The following is a 12,940-nucleotide window of genomic DNA, read 5'->3' as shown; positions in this document are numbered from 1 at the left end:
TACAAAGTTGGAAGAAGGATCTACTGCAGTACATTAGGTAAATACTTTTGCACAAGGAAACAAATCTAATACAACTAAGGCACCATGGGCAAGTTTATTCAAGGAGAACCGTAAGCGCGAAAATGGTTTCAAGCTAAAAACTTGTGAGAACCTGTCAGATATGTTGGTTTTTGAAGAAACTTGTGAGAACCTGTGAAATAGCATGGGGTTACTGTCTGGTAGACATTGCTGGAAGTTTCCTAGGAAAAACAGCTCTCTTGGAAATGTGTGATCAATGTGGGGTTAAGTACCAATACTTTGTACATCATAGTGGATGGCTTGTGTTCAAATTCAAAAACGCTGATGATAGAACACAAGAGCTGGAAGGAGGCCCTTATTTTGTGTGTGGTCGACTGCTGATGTTGAAAAATGTACCATCATTTTTGGAGTTTGATGATAGTGATGTTAGCACTATGCTGGTATGGGTAACGTTGCCGGGGCTGCCATTGAATTTTTGGATACCCAATGCGCTAAGTATAATTGCAATAAAGATTGGAAAACTGGTCACAACTGATCTGCTAACGACAACAAAGGGCCGGTTATCATTTGTGCGAATTCTCGTTGAGGTTGACGCCTCAAAGGATCTAGTTCGCTTGGTGAAGCTGAAACTTCCAAATGGTAAAGTGAGGTATCAACAGGTTTGCTACAAACACGAGCCAAAATTCTTCTCCACTTGCAAGACATTTGGGCACAAATTAGATGCATGCAAAGGAAAAATTGGAACTGCTAGCTATAAGCATACTATTCCTCTTTAAGTATATAGCAAAGAAAACAGGGACACAGGATGCGGCACACAACTAGAACATTGCTGAGGGTTCATGACAGTCAGCTAATGACGGTCAGAACATTGATGAGAACTCAAATAAGATAATTATGGAGCATAATCGTTCGCTGGAAACAATTAAAACAGGGACAGATCCGATTGGCCATAATGTTTGTGAATCTGGGCAAGCAGAATCGGCAAACCTAGCCTGAAGATGCACAAGCTTTGTGTAATTTGCCATCAACCACTGGATAAAAATCAAACAATTGAAAAGAGGTGCAATAAGGATCTATAATACAATTTATTTCAAGAGAAAGGGAGTTAGAAACACTAATGGTCTCTGTTTCACTAAAGTTAAATTTTACAGGAAATGCAAACGGTATAGGCTCTACTGACTTAACCTGTCGATTGTCAGAATTGTAGATATCTTCATAAATTGGTGAAAAGTACATATGCTATAGGAAAAAGAAGAAAATAAGAAAAGGACTCAAGTAAAAAAGAATATATGTTGGTAGACAATCGTCTCTCATTTCCTGACTTTGCTCTTCTTTGAAATTTGAGGTTTCTTTTTTACTTTCTTAGGTGGCTTTCCTCCTGCAGCTTTACCCTTCTTTGGTGCTGCCCCCTGAACCCAGACTTCCATCAGTTAGAGCACATATTTAATAGCAATAGAAGCATCATGATAGTTAAATAACAAAACACTCTGCATACTGATGTTTTCTCGGATTTTCTTTTGGCTTTTCGCATTGGTTGTTCTTCAGCACCATCATGTTGATTTGCTTGAGCAGTAGATTTGTGAAGATTGTCAGCCTCATCTTCTGAATCAAATGAAAATCCATCTAGCGTCCCTACTCATGCAGGAGAAACTAAATCAAAGAAGAGCTTGTACCGCTTGAATAATAATACATAAAATGAAATGTAAAAATCAGAGTTCCAATATGTATGCCATACCCAGAACATGAAACAAAAGTTTTACCTTCAATCATGGTTTCAGCCTCATAAACATTAGATTGTGGTTTCAACTGAATAAAGTCATTCATGATAGCCTCTATCTGTTCACAATTCATAAAGAGCAGAAGTTAATTAACCACAGTAATTATTGCCCGTTTACTTTTTCCTTCTCAATTTGGGAGATGAGTAGTAAAACAAACATAATATCACTTCTTGAGCTGGTGGGAGAATGAGATTCAGGGTAGAGGTGCGATGGGGGCATAAAGGAGAAAAATAAGATGAGCGGAAACGACAACAAATGGACAAACCTTTGCTTCTGATTGGCCAAAGCTCACCTGAACAATAACCAAATTACATAAACCAGTGAGTGATGTGAGAGAGAGAGAGGGGGAGGGGGGGTAGGGTGTCAAGAAATACCACACAGAATGTCCTTGATGGAACTATACTTGTTTTGTATATGGTTCCTGAAACATAAATTAGTTTGACAAAATCAGATAAAGAGGAAGTGAAGTCTGCATAACATTTTACCTGATAAAGTATCAAACTACAGAGGTTTCAGAGTAATAAATACTCGATTCTACCCTAATCTCTTCTGTGCTTTTGGAAATTGAAGAATATGAAAATACAAAAATAAGTATTATCTGGCCCTTGATGTTGACTGAATGTAAACGATGGAAAAATTTTTAGTAATCAGTTACTTCAATCACAAAAGCCTGTTCATTGGCTATCTTAGAAGTTGGGCATTTTTGTGATTATGAGATTGGTTACATAGTATTAAGAGTGCTGCTCAAAGAAAACAACAAAACAAATAAACATAAAACTGGGAGTAGTACATGCCTTTCAAATCCAATAACATTTCATGGTTTGTGGAAGGAGTATCCGGAATAACTATCCGTCCAACAGCACCCACATCCCCACTCAAATCTATGGAGTCACCTTCACACTCAATAAGTGCCTGCAGAACAAAAGAAGAAAATCAAGAAGTGACTACAAAGTGTCATTCTATTAGTCCCTCATTGCCTTGAGTAACGACATATACAGGAGAAGATAATGAAGAAGGCTCCTTGACAAAAAGGAAGTAAAAATATGAAAATTAACAATAAGAGACATTATTTCTATCATAATTTAGTGTGTGTAACTCACTTGATTTGGCTCGAAAAAAGACCAGTTCATACGTATTTATTATGCAAAATGAGAAGTAATCATTAGGTTCAACTCCACTTAAACAATGGTGAGGCAAACAGGGTGGACTCCCTTCATATCACAACCTCAACAAAGGACAGTGTCTTTTAAATCCTCACTAATAATAGAGAGGGAGCCAATGTAAGGTTTTACAGAGATTCATATGAGGCCATCACTAATTTTGCGACTTCAGAAAAGGAGGCAAATACAACAATAAAAGAGTTATCTGTTGAATATGATATCTAGGCATGGTAGGGTTACCTTTGAACGTTGGACTTTCTCTGAAAGCACCAAAGGCAACCTTGAAGAGGAGACCTGCATCAGTATATCACAAGCATTTTATAAACCAGAGTATATGGAAGCTTTGATTAGAAACTAAAGCTTCTCACCTGAGGTTCATGATGCTTCTCAGAGATATCTTCCTTCACAACATCAATGTTGCCACAATTCTCTGGATTATAAAAGATAAAATACAGTTTTAAGATGGAAAGATTATTTTTATCAAGTCTAACAAGATGCATATATTTATAGTTCCAACAGTGATTCATAATCCTTGTGGAAACACCAAGATCCAAAAACATCCTACTTACCTCCACCTATATTCCCATTTGTGTTTTTCTTCTTTAAGGATTTGGCATCCTCTTTTCGCAACTGTTTTCTTGGAGGCTTTACCTTGGAGGCATCATTAATTGGAGATTCTCCATCATTATCAAGAACAATATCATCGTCATCTATTTTGTTGTCTATACATGGGCCCTCATCATGGGCAGACATTTGTCTATCTCCAGTTCTAATGGGGCTGGTATCTTGAGAAGACACTGAATCTGAAGACAATGTCAAAACGGAGTGCTTTTGTTCCTGATCAAAAATGCACATTCACGATGGTCATTAGAGCAGACAACAAAGTAAATAGTTCGTCTGCTACAATCAGTAACCTTCTAAAATTGATGTGTGGAATACTAGTAGACAAAGTTCTGATATTGGAATAATCAGAAATCAAATCACAACATTTTGGATCATTAATTCAGGATTCTGAAAACATCAAGGAATCACTATGACAAGTGGCAAAAGCATATATTCTGGGTGTTCTGCAAGTACTATCTATTACAGGTTAAATCCCCAATTCATATCATTGCAATTAGCACCTCCTGAAAGATGATCTATCTCACCTCTTGCATTAAGGTCATAAACAGCATTGTAAAAGACTCTTCAAAGTTCCAACTGCTAAATAGTGTCATTTTGGGAAACACAAATTCCAAACCTAAGTGTCATAGGCCAAGTATTGTTAAGCTATTGAGCAAGATAATAAGGAATAGCCTTTGCTCTAATGTTTCATGGCTGTCATTTGTAAACAGAGAATGATCAATACACACTTCAAAATGAATGTAATTCCATAAGAACCAGTGGCTTATGAACCACGGGGAAGGAAGAAGGAAAAAAAGAAAGAGAGAAAATTATTTGATTTCTCAGGAAGAGTAATCTTTGGCTTACGAACTTCAAACTTATATTATTCTAAAATGAATTGATTAACCATCTTCTGCATCTGCCTCTCAAGTTGTGACCAGGAATATATTTACCATCTCCATACCTCGGAGAAGAACCCAGAAAACAAGATCTCCTTAAAAAGTTTATGAAATTTTTATCTACAACATAGCCAGGAACTTCAAACTTATATTCTTCTAAAATGAATTGATTAACCATCTTCTGCATCTGCCTCTCAAGTTGTGACCAGGAATATATTTACCATATCCATACCTCGGAGAAGAACCCAGAAAACAAGATCTCCTTAAAAAGTCAATGAAATTTTTATCTACAACATAGCCAGGAAAAAAAATGATTCCTGTATCTTAAACAATTAAGGCTTTCCATGAGCAAATATGCCCTTTCAGACGTTCATTTAGACATTATACAAAGGGAAAAGAACAAATAAACACTCACAAGTTCCACAGATAATGATCCTGTAAGGTATATGGATAAACCTGAAGAGTTCAGATGAGCGAGGATGAGCCTTGAAATGGACTCGATCTTCAGACCATATATTTACCTAGTAATATAGCAAGTTTAGTAAAAAACGGAGTAAAAGAGAAGCTTCTTACCTGAGGGTGGACAGGCTTTTCAGATGTTTTCCTCTTAGATGCTTTTCCTGCATAATCATAAAAGAGAATTTTTCTATTTAATTCTTTTTTTAACTTTAGACAATCTAGTAATCTCCTCATTAATTTCCTACTATCTTTTGGGGGAAAAGATAAATCATCAATTCTATATAGATGAATGCATATATTCTTCAAAAATACAAAAGACCCACCTTGTATCTCAGTGTCATCTTTTCTTCTTCTCTTCTTTCCCGGTGTCAGCTTTGTTTTCTCATTTTTTTTTGGAGACTTTCCTTTGACAGGCTCACTAATCAGATATTCCTCGTCATTATCTTTAATCTGTGGAACCTGCTCATCTTCTTTCTTGAACAATTTACTGAGAACGATCTCATCCTCTTCGTTTCTTTGTGGACTGTCAGATAGGGGCGATTCTGATCCGGATGACAATGCAATAGCTACTGCCGGCGTCTATTCAACAAATCAAATTCTAATAATCATGTCCCATGCAAAAGTTTCAACTATCAGTCTAACTAAATTCAATTTACTTTAGAAACTTCACTCGTAGTTAAGCACCGTCAAAATACATGAAACTGCGAAAAAATACAATTAATTATTAATCTACTACTAGGCTTTCCATATCTCAATAAATCCTAAGGTTGACTCTAATTAACCAAAAATAAAGCTCCTGCACAGGACATTGCGTAAATTGATAAACAAAATTGAAATGGAATAACAAAGTCCAATAGCATATACTGGACTTAATTAACTAAAATCTGATTAAATATGAGATAAATACGATTAAAAGCACCTGGAAAGAGCGTAACCAGTCAGGAGAATCTTCTCTTGAGTCACTCATTGAAGCTTTTCTGCTTGAACAATTTCTTAAACCCTAGAGTTTAAATTTTGAGAACCCCTCTTTAATGGCAGTGGCAGTGCTTTGAGGGATATACATGGAAATAACGAAAGAGGCATTTTTTCAAAAAGACCTTTTTTATCAAATAAAAAATATCTAAAATATCCCTCTTTTTGAATATTGCATAACAAGCCACTATAATATAGAAATCTTTCATTTTAATCCTTAAAATTAAATATTACTTGAATTTTGATAGATTTATTGTTTACAGATTTATTTGATTTTTGTTTGCCTAAAGTAGCAATTCTCTAATTGGTATCAGAGGCATAGAGATCATGAAAATTAAAATAAGAAAAATAAATAATTATTGACATTTAGAAGATGAAAGAGGAAGTTATATATTTTTAAAACTTATTCATAATAAATTAAAAATAATGACATTAACAATAATGAAAGAATTGTCCAAAGAAATAAAAGAACAAATAATAGAGAAATTAATAATAAGATCAATAAAAGATAATTATATATATGAAAAAATTGTTAAGGTATATGAAGATGAAGAAATTAATTTATATTATAAAGAAAAGTGTGAGTGCAAGTAATAATACAGATTTGAAATTAAATAGATTATTCATAAAAATGGCGAAAATACAAGAAAAAATACAATATATAATGTTAATACCAAAAGGAATAAAAATATCAAATAAAAGATAATTAATAAAATTAAAATGTCAAAAATTAAGTCTTGAGAGTAAATATTTTAATATAGTAAAAGAAGAATTAGTAAATACAGATATAGCTAATAGAAGATTGGGTATTAATAATAGATAAAAAAGAAGATAAAAGATGCAAATTAACTTATATGTTTGAAAGATGATTAAAAAGATTTATCATGTCAATAAGTAAATATATGGAACAATTAAAATCATTAATAAAATTTTAATAAATGATGTACAAGATTTAAGAAATGAAGTAAAAGAAACAAAAAACGATATAAATATATTAAAAATTGAAATTAGAGAAATAAAAGAAAATAATAAAAATAAAGAAAAGAAAATATATAAAAAAATTAATAGAAAAAGAAATGACTCGAATAGGAAAGAAACATATTGAGAAAGAGAATATAGTAATAGAAATAGGAAGTATGGACGATGAATTTAGAAATAATATATTACCTAAAATATTAGAAGAAGAAGAAGAAGGATCTAGAGAAAAAAATATTAGGAAAATTAGAAGTAAAAGATAAAGATGAATAAAGAATTAGATTTACTAATAAAAAATTTTGATCAATTAAGTTTAGATGATATAAGTGAATACCAAGTTTTAATAAATATTGGAGAAGGACATAATCCTGTAGGAACTTCTAAACAAGAATTACCAGAATCAGATGAAAGTTATGCACCTATATTAATAAACTATATAGACAATTTTATAATAAAGTAAAAGATAGACAACCACGTAAAATAAATAAATATAAAGATATATTTGAGTTAAATGATAATTATGATGAACTAATTAATCATGGAAGAACAAAATTAGATTTAAATTGTAAAATAGACACTAAAAAAGTCTTATGAACTTGGGCAGACTCAATGATATTATTTTTTTTAAATAATAAAGATGACACATGGGAAAGTACTAAAAAATAAAAGATTTCTTAATAGCATCCTTTGAATGGAATGTTAGAAATGAGTGGGAATGAATAAGTAATGATACAAAAATAGTAATAAAAAGAAATGTACAAACAGAAATAATAAAATCAAATAAACAAGATACAGAAAGTTAGTAGAATATATTTTAGATGAATTTTTAGGAGAAAATTGAATAAAAAATGCTGAGGAAAAGGCAATGAGAGAAAAAGATAATGTTAGAGTTAAATTAATAAATTTAATAATGTGATATGTGTAAAATTAAAGAATATACTTGTGAATTTAGAAATTATTATTATGTTCAGTTCTATAGTAATGAAAATCAAGAAGTATATCAAGACATGTACTATAATAAGTTATCAGGTTCATGGGGAATATATTTTAAAATAGAATTTGAAAAATATGTCAGAGATAATATTGGAATACCTAGAACTTTATGTTCAAAGATAAAATTTTTATCTAAAAGACTTGCATTTATATCTCAACAAAAACAATTATTGAAAAAAATCAGAAAATTTAACTAGAATATGTTGTGAAGATATGGAAAACCCTATAAATGGGGATGTAATCCTGAAAGAAGGGTTAACCAAAGAAAATATAAAAATAAAAAATTTTAATAAAAAATATATAAAACCTAGAAGAAGATATTACAATAGAAAAAATATCTCATATGGTCAACAGAAAAATAAAAGTCAATGTAAATATTGGAATTGTGAGGAAATATGTCCTATAAGCATGATTGTGTGAAAAAAAAAAGTTAAAATATTACAAAAAGAATATTTAGAAATAAAAGATGAATTAAGTGAAATATCGAATATCGAACAATATTATAATCAAGAAGTATATATAAGTGAAATAGAGGATGATGAATCAGAATCTGAATAAGGAAATAGAAGAAATAAAAAATAATAATATAAATATACAAGAATATGAAGGGATAGAAGGTTATGGGTTAATAGTAACCTTTGATAATAATAAATTTAAGAAAATGCAAAAATTATCTTTAGATTTAAAAATTGGAAAATGGAAAGTTTTAGACAGAATTTAGAAAAGAGAAAGGAAAGTAATAAATGAATATCATAAAATTGAGAAAATTATAGATGTAAAAACAACATATGGAAATCATAAATTAAATTTTATAACAAAAAATATAGTTGAAAAACTATTAACAAAGATCAATAAAAAACAAAGTGAAAAAATTCAATATGTTTATCTAGTAGGAATTCAAATAATGTTTAAATCATTATTTAGAGAAGGGATAAATTCACCCTTAACTATAACCTTACATGATTGAAGAATAGTAAATCTAAAAGATAATTATTTGGGAACAATAGAAGGAAATTTAGCATATTAAAAAATAATGTTTACATGCTACCCAAAATATTGTGTATCATTGAAAAATAGAAACTTTAATGAAGTTTTAGGATTGCATTTTAAGCTACATAGAAATTATATCATACAACCAAATAATCAAATTATGACTATAGAATACAGAGCATTATACACATTTATCAATTCTAATTATGGAAATATTTATTCCAAAAAATCATATATTGAAGTACATAAAAAAATGTAAGAATAGTAGCAAAATAATATAACCAAATAAATAAATAAGTTTAATTCCAGAAGAATATAAATTTAGTATAATCAGAAATAAACCTAAAATAACAGAATTAAATGAAGAAGAGTGTTCTAATAATATAACATTTAAGGATGGAAAACTAATTAAAAGATCTAAAAGTCTTAGAATACATAATAAAAACCAGTTAGAAGAATTTAATAATATAAGAGAAATAAAATTTTACGGAAATGCTGGAAATATGAAAATAAAAGGAGAATATTATAATGGAAAAGAATATATAAATGGACTAAATATATTAATAGATACAGGAGCTAGTGAATGTCATATAACTTCAATCAGAAATAAAGGATTAATAACTCATAAAACTGATTCATATAGATATGTAAATTTTGATGGACAAATACATATTTCAGAATTAAAGGTTAAAGTACCAATAAAAATAATAGGAATAAAACTTTTAGTACCATGTTATATAGATAAGAGTATGGATATAAACTTTCACATACTTTTAGAAATGAATTTTTTAAATGGATTAGAAAATTATAGTATAAAAAGAGAATGATTATACATAGTACATAATGGACAAATTATATTATGTAAAAAGAACTAAATGAACAATAAGATAAGTTTTTCATTAACTGTATATGTATAAGTTGCTATTGTAGAAACAAATATAACAATTTGTGCTTTAATAGATATAGGAAGTGATGTAACAATATTTAAATTTTTTTTGATAAAATCATAGAATAATAATAGTAATATAAAAATAACTGGAGTCACATGCGAAAGCACTCAAATAACTAATAGTACTGATAAAATTAATATAATTCTTGGAAGTAAATAAGTTACAATAAATAAAATATATAAATATGATAAATTAGAATGTGATATATTGTTAGAATATGACTTTATACAACAATTTCAATATTATAAACAAAATAATTATATGATAATGTCACAAACACTTTGTTCACACTTATTAAAAATTTCAAGAAAATTTAGACCTTATAGAATTCAGCCAACCCAGTGTGGTGATAAATGAGAGAAAAAATCAATCATATTTAATTAAATAAAAAAATAAAAGGATACTATATAAAAAGTTCTAGAAAGGGAATAAAAATAAGAATAGAAAAAGTTTCTGGGAAAAATCCATTATTATTTTGGAAACCACATAACCCTAAAGCCAAAATAGAATTAATAGAAAATGTTATAATAAGAGTCAGACCAATAATGTACACTATAGAAGATACACAAGAATTCAAAAATCAGATAAAAGAATTATTAGAAGAGAAACTTATTAGACCTACCAATGGACCTCATAATAGTCCAGCCTTTATGGTTATGAAACATTCTGGACATGTTAGAGAAAAAGTTAGAATGATTATAAATTATAAAGAATTAAATAAATATACTAAATTTGATAGATATTTTTTACCAAATAAAGAAGTTTTAATAAATCTTGCAAAAGGAAAACGATATTATTTTAAATTTGACTGTAAATCAGAATTTTGTCAAATAAAAATGAAAGAGGATGGTATACAATATACTGCATTTAGTACACCTCCAAGGAAATATAAATGGTTAGTAATGTCATTTGGATTTATAAAAAGGGACCACAAATATATCAAAGAAAAATGGATAATATATTTAAAAAGTTTAATGAATTTCTAATTGTTTATATAGATGACATACTAATATGTTCTAATAGTAAAGAAGAAGATAGAAATCATTTAATCCAAGTTATGAATGTAAAAAAGAAGGAATTGTACTTTCTAAAAAGAAATCTATAATAGAAAAATAAGAAATAGACTTTCTTGGATTATCAATAGATAAAAGAAGAATAAAATTGCAGACTCATATATCTAAAAAGATAGAAAGTTTTTCAGATCAATTAGAATCTAAAGAACAAATACAAAATTCTTAGAATGTTTAAATTATGTAGAAATATTTATTGAAAATCTCTCTAAGAAATGGTATAAACTACAAATTTTGCTTAGAAAAACAAATACTAAAGGATGGGATGAAAAACATACAAAAATAGTTAAATCATTAAAAGAAGAATGTAAAAATTTACCAAAATTAAGATTACCAAATGAAAAAGATAATTTGATTGTTAACACTGATTCCTCGGATAAATATTGGACAGCAGTATTAAAGACAGATTTAAATGAGACTTGTAGATATTCAAGTGGAGCTTTTAATCAAGTAGAAATAATTATACCACTCACGAGAAAGAATTACTAACAATAATTAGAGGAATAAAAAAGTTCTCATTATTTTTATTATCCAAGAATTTTATTGTTGAAACTGATAATTCTCAAGTTATAGGATTAGTCAGGAATAAACTACCATCAGAATCTCAATACAGAAGGCTCCATAGATGGTAAGCTTATTTAACATTTTATAATTTTGATATAGTTCATATTGAAGAAGTCAATAATTTTCTTGCAAATTTTCTCAGAAGAAACATAAAATTTGCTGATAAATAAAGCTAAGGTCATTGATTTATACCAATCTATCCAACATATACAAAAAATGATAGATTTTCTCAAAGAAGAAGCTGAAGACATAAATACATGAGCAATACAAATTTCAGAGATGTTCAACTTAAATATACAAATTTTGTTGAATATCACTACTGAACAACAAAAAGAGACCATAGAACTCAAAAATCAAGTTGATGCAATTGTAGCACAACTAAAAAATATACTGTTTGAAACAGATATAACACAGAGCTCAGAAATGAGCTTTCCAATTCAATACCAAATAGGGACAGCTGGAAGCAGCAGTGAACTCAGATGTGACAACATACCAACCGATAAAAAGGGAGATTCCATTTCAGTATCATCAACCAAAAAAGTGATGATACATGGAGATAAAAGAGATTCCAAAACTATCAGCATCATAGATCGGGATGATACAATTCCTTTAGATCCAAAAGAAGATGAATATGCTAAAATAGTCAGAATTTCTTATGAAATAAAAATAAGTGATTCATACTTCATCTCTCCGAAAAATAATGTTTATCCCAGATTAACAGCCATGGAAGGAGGAGACCCTTCGTTTATAAATATTATGGTAGACTATGAATTTATGGATTTAATGTATCTAGAAAAAATTTTGATTGAAATTTCAAAATTTGATGATATATTCATAAAAGAAGAATCCAAATTTGCCAAAGGACGAAAAATGTATTTGAAATGTTATTCAATAAGTACTGAATATGATGGAGTTGTTTACTAATATCAATTGGGTATGTAGCAGCCAACTTCCAATTAGATGTGGTGGAGAATGATATAAAAGTTCCAACAGTAACAAAGTCATGGATCAGACATAGAAGAGCATTTGAAATTAAAGTTATATACAATATTACTAAAAATTTGTTTGATAAAAAATTCTCATGCTTGTGTCAATATGAAAACTGGATGTTGGTATCAAATGAAGGACATAAAAAATCAGAAATCTTGAAGGACTACATTACAATATTTGAAATATATCAATTCTTAGGATTTTCTATCACTATAAAAGAATCTTGCCAACTAAGGGAGTGCCCCAACTGCATGTGAAAACATAAAAGATAGATGACAATAATAAGGAAAGATGCTATTTGGATAAAAAGTTGAAAAGGCATGTGGAGATATAAAAGAAAAAAAGGAGGACAATAATAGAAGCTCCTTTAATAAAAATCAAATGCTACATGTAAAGATATAGGTCTAAGGAAGACAATAATAGAAAGGCAAGTGTGTCTTTGCTGATGTACTAAATGATGTAATAGATCAATAATAGAGTCTCATATATTTGTATAAATAGAGGCATTGTAATAGAGAA

General features: G+C 29.3%; 1 protein-coding gene across 1 annotated transcript; it reads right to left on the bottom strand.

Annotated features, from left to right (window-relative positions):
• Positions 1 to 1,077: 1,077 nt before the first annotated feature.
• On the bottom strand, positions 1,078 to 5,990 carry LOC111406103 (DNA-binding protein BIN4). The gene is made up of 12 exons (XM_023035308.1): positions 5,837 to 5,990; positions 5,241 to 5,496; positions 5,032 to 5,078; positions 3,526 to 3,793; positions 3,325 to 3,386; positions 3,197 to 3,250; positions 2,591 to 2,708; positions 2,171 to 2,217; positions 2,062 to 2,088; positions 1,779 to 1,854; positions 1,514 to 1,650; positions 1,078 to 1,427 (listed from the first exon to the last, which is right to left on the bottom strand). The coding sequence occupies exons 1-12, from the start codon at positions 5,882 to 5,884 to the stop codon at positions 1,329 to 1,331; spliced, it is 1,239 nt and encodes a 412-aa protein (XP_022891076.1). The 5' UTR covers positions 5,885 to 5,990; the 3' UTR covers positions 1,078 to 1,328.
• Between the last annotated feature and the right edge of the window lie 6,950 nt (positions 5,991 to 12,940).

This window comes from Olea europaea, chromosome 12 (genome assembly GCF_002742605.1).
Source record: "Olea europaea var. sylvestris chromosome 12, O_europaea_v1, whole genome shotgun sequence".
Taxonomy (NCBI): Eukaryota; Viridiplantae; Streptophyta; class Magnoliopsida; order Lamiales; family Oleaceae; genus Olea; species Olea europaea.
The sequence above is the reverse complement of the archived record's forward strand: the minus strand, read 5'-3'. Positions and strand labels throughout refer to the sequence as shown.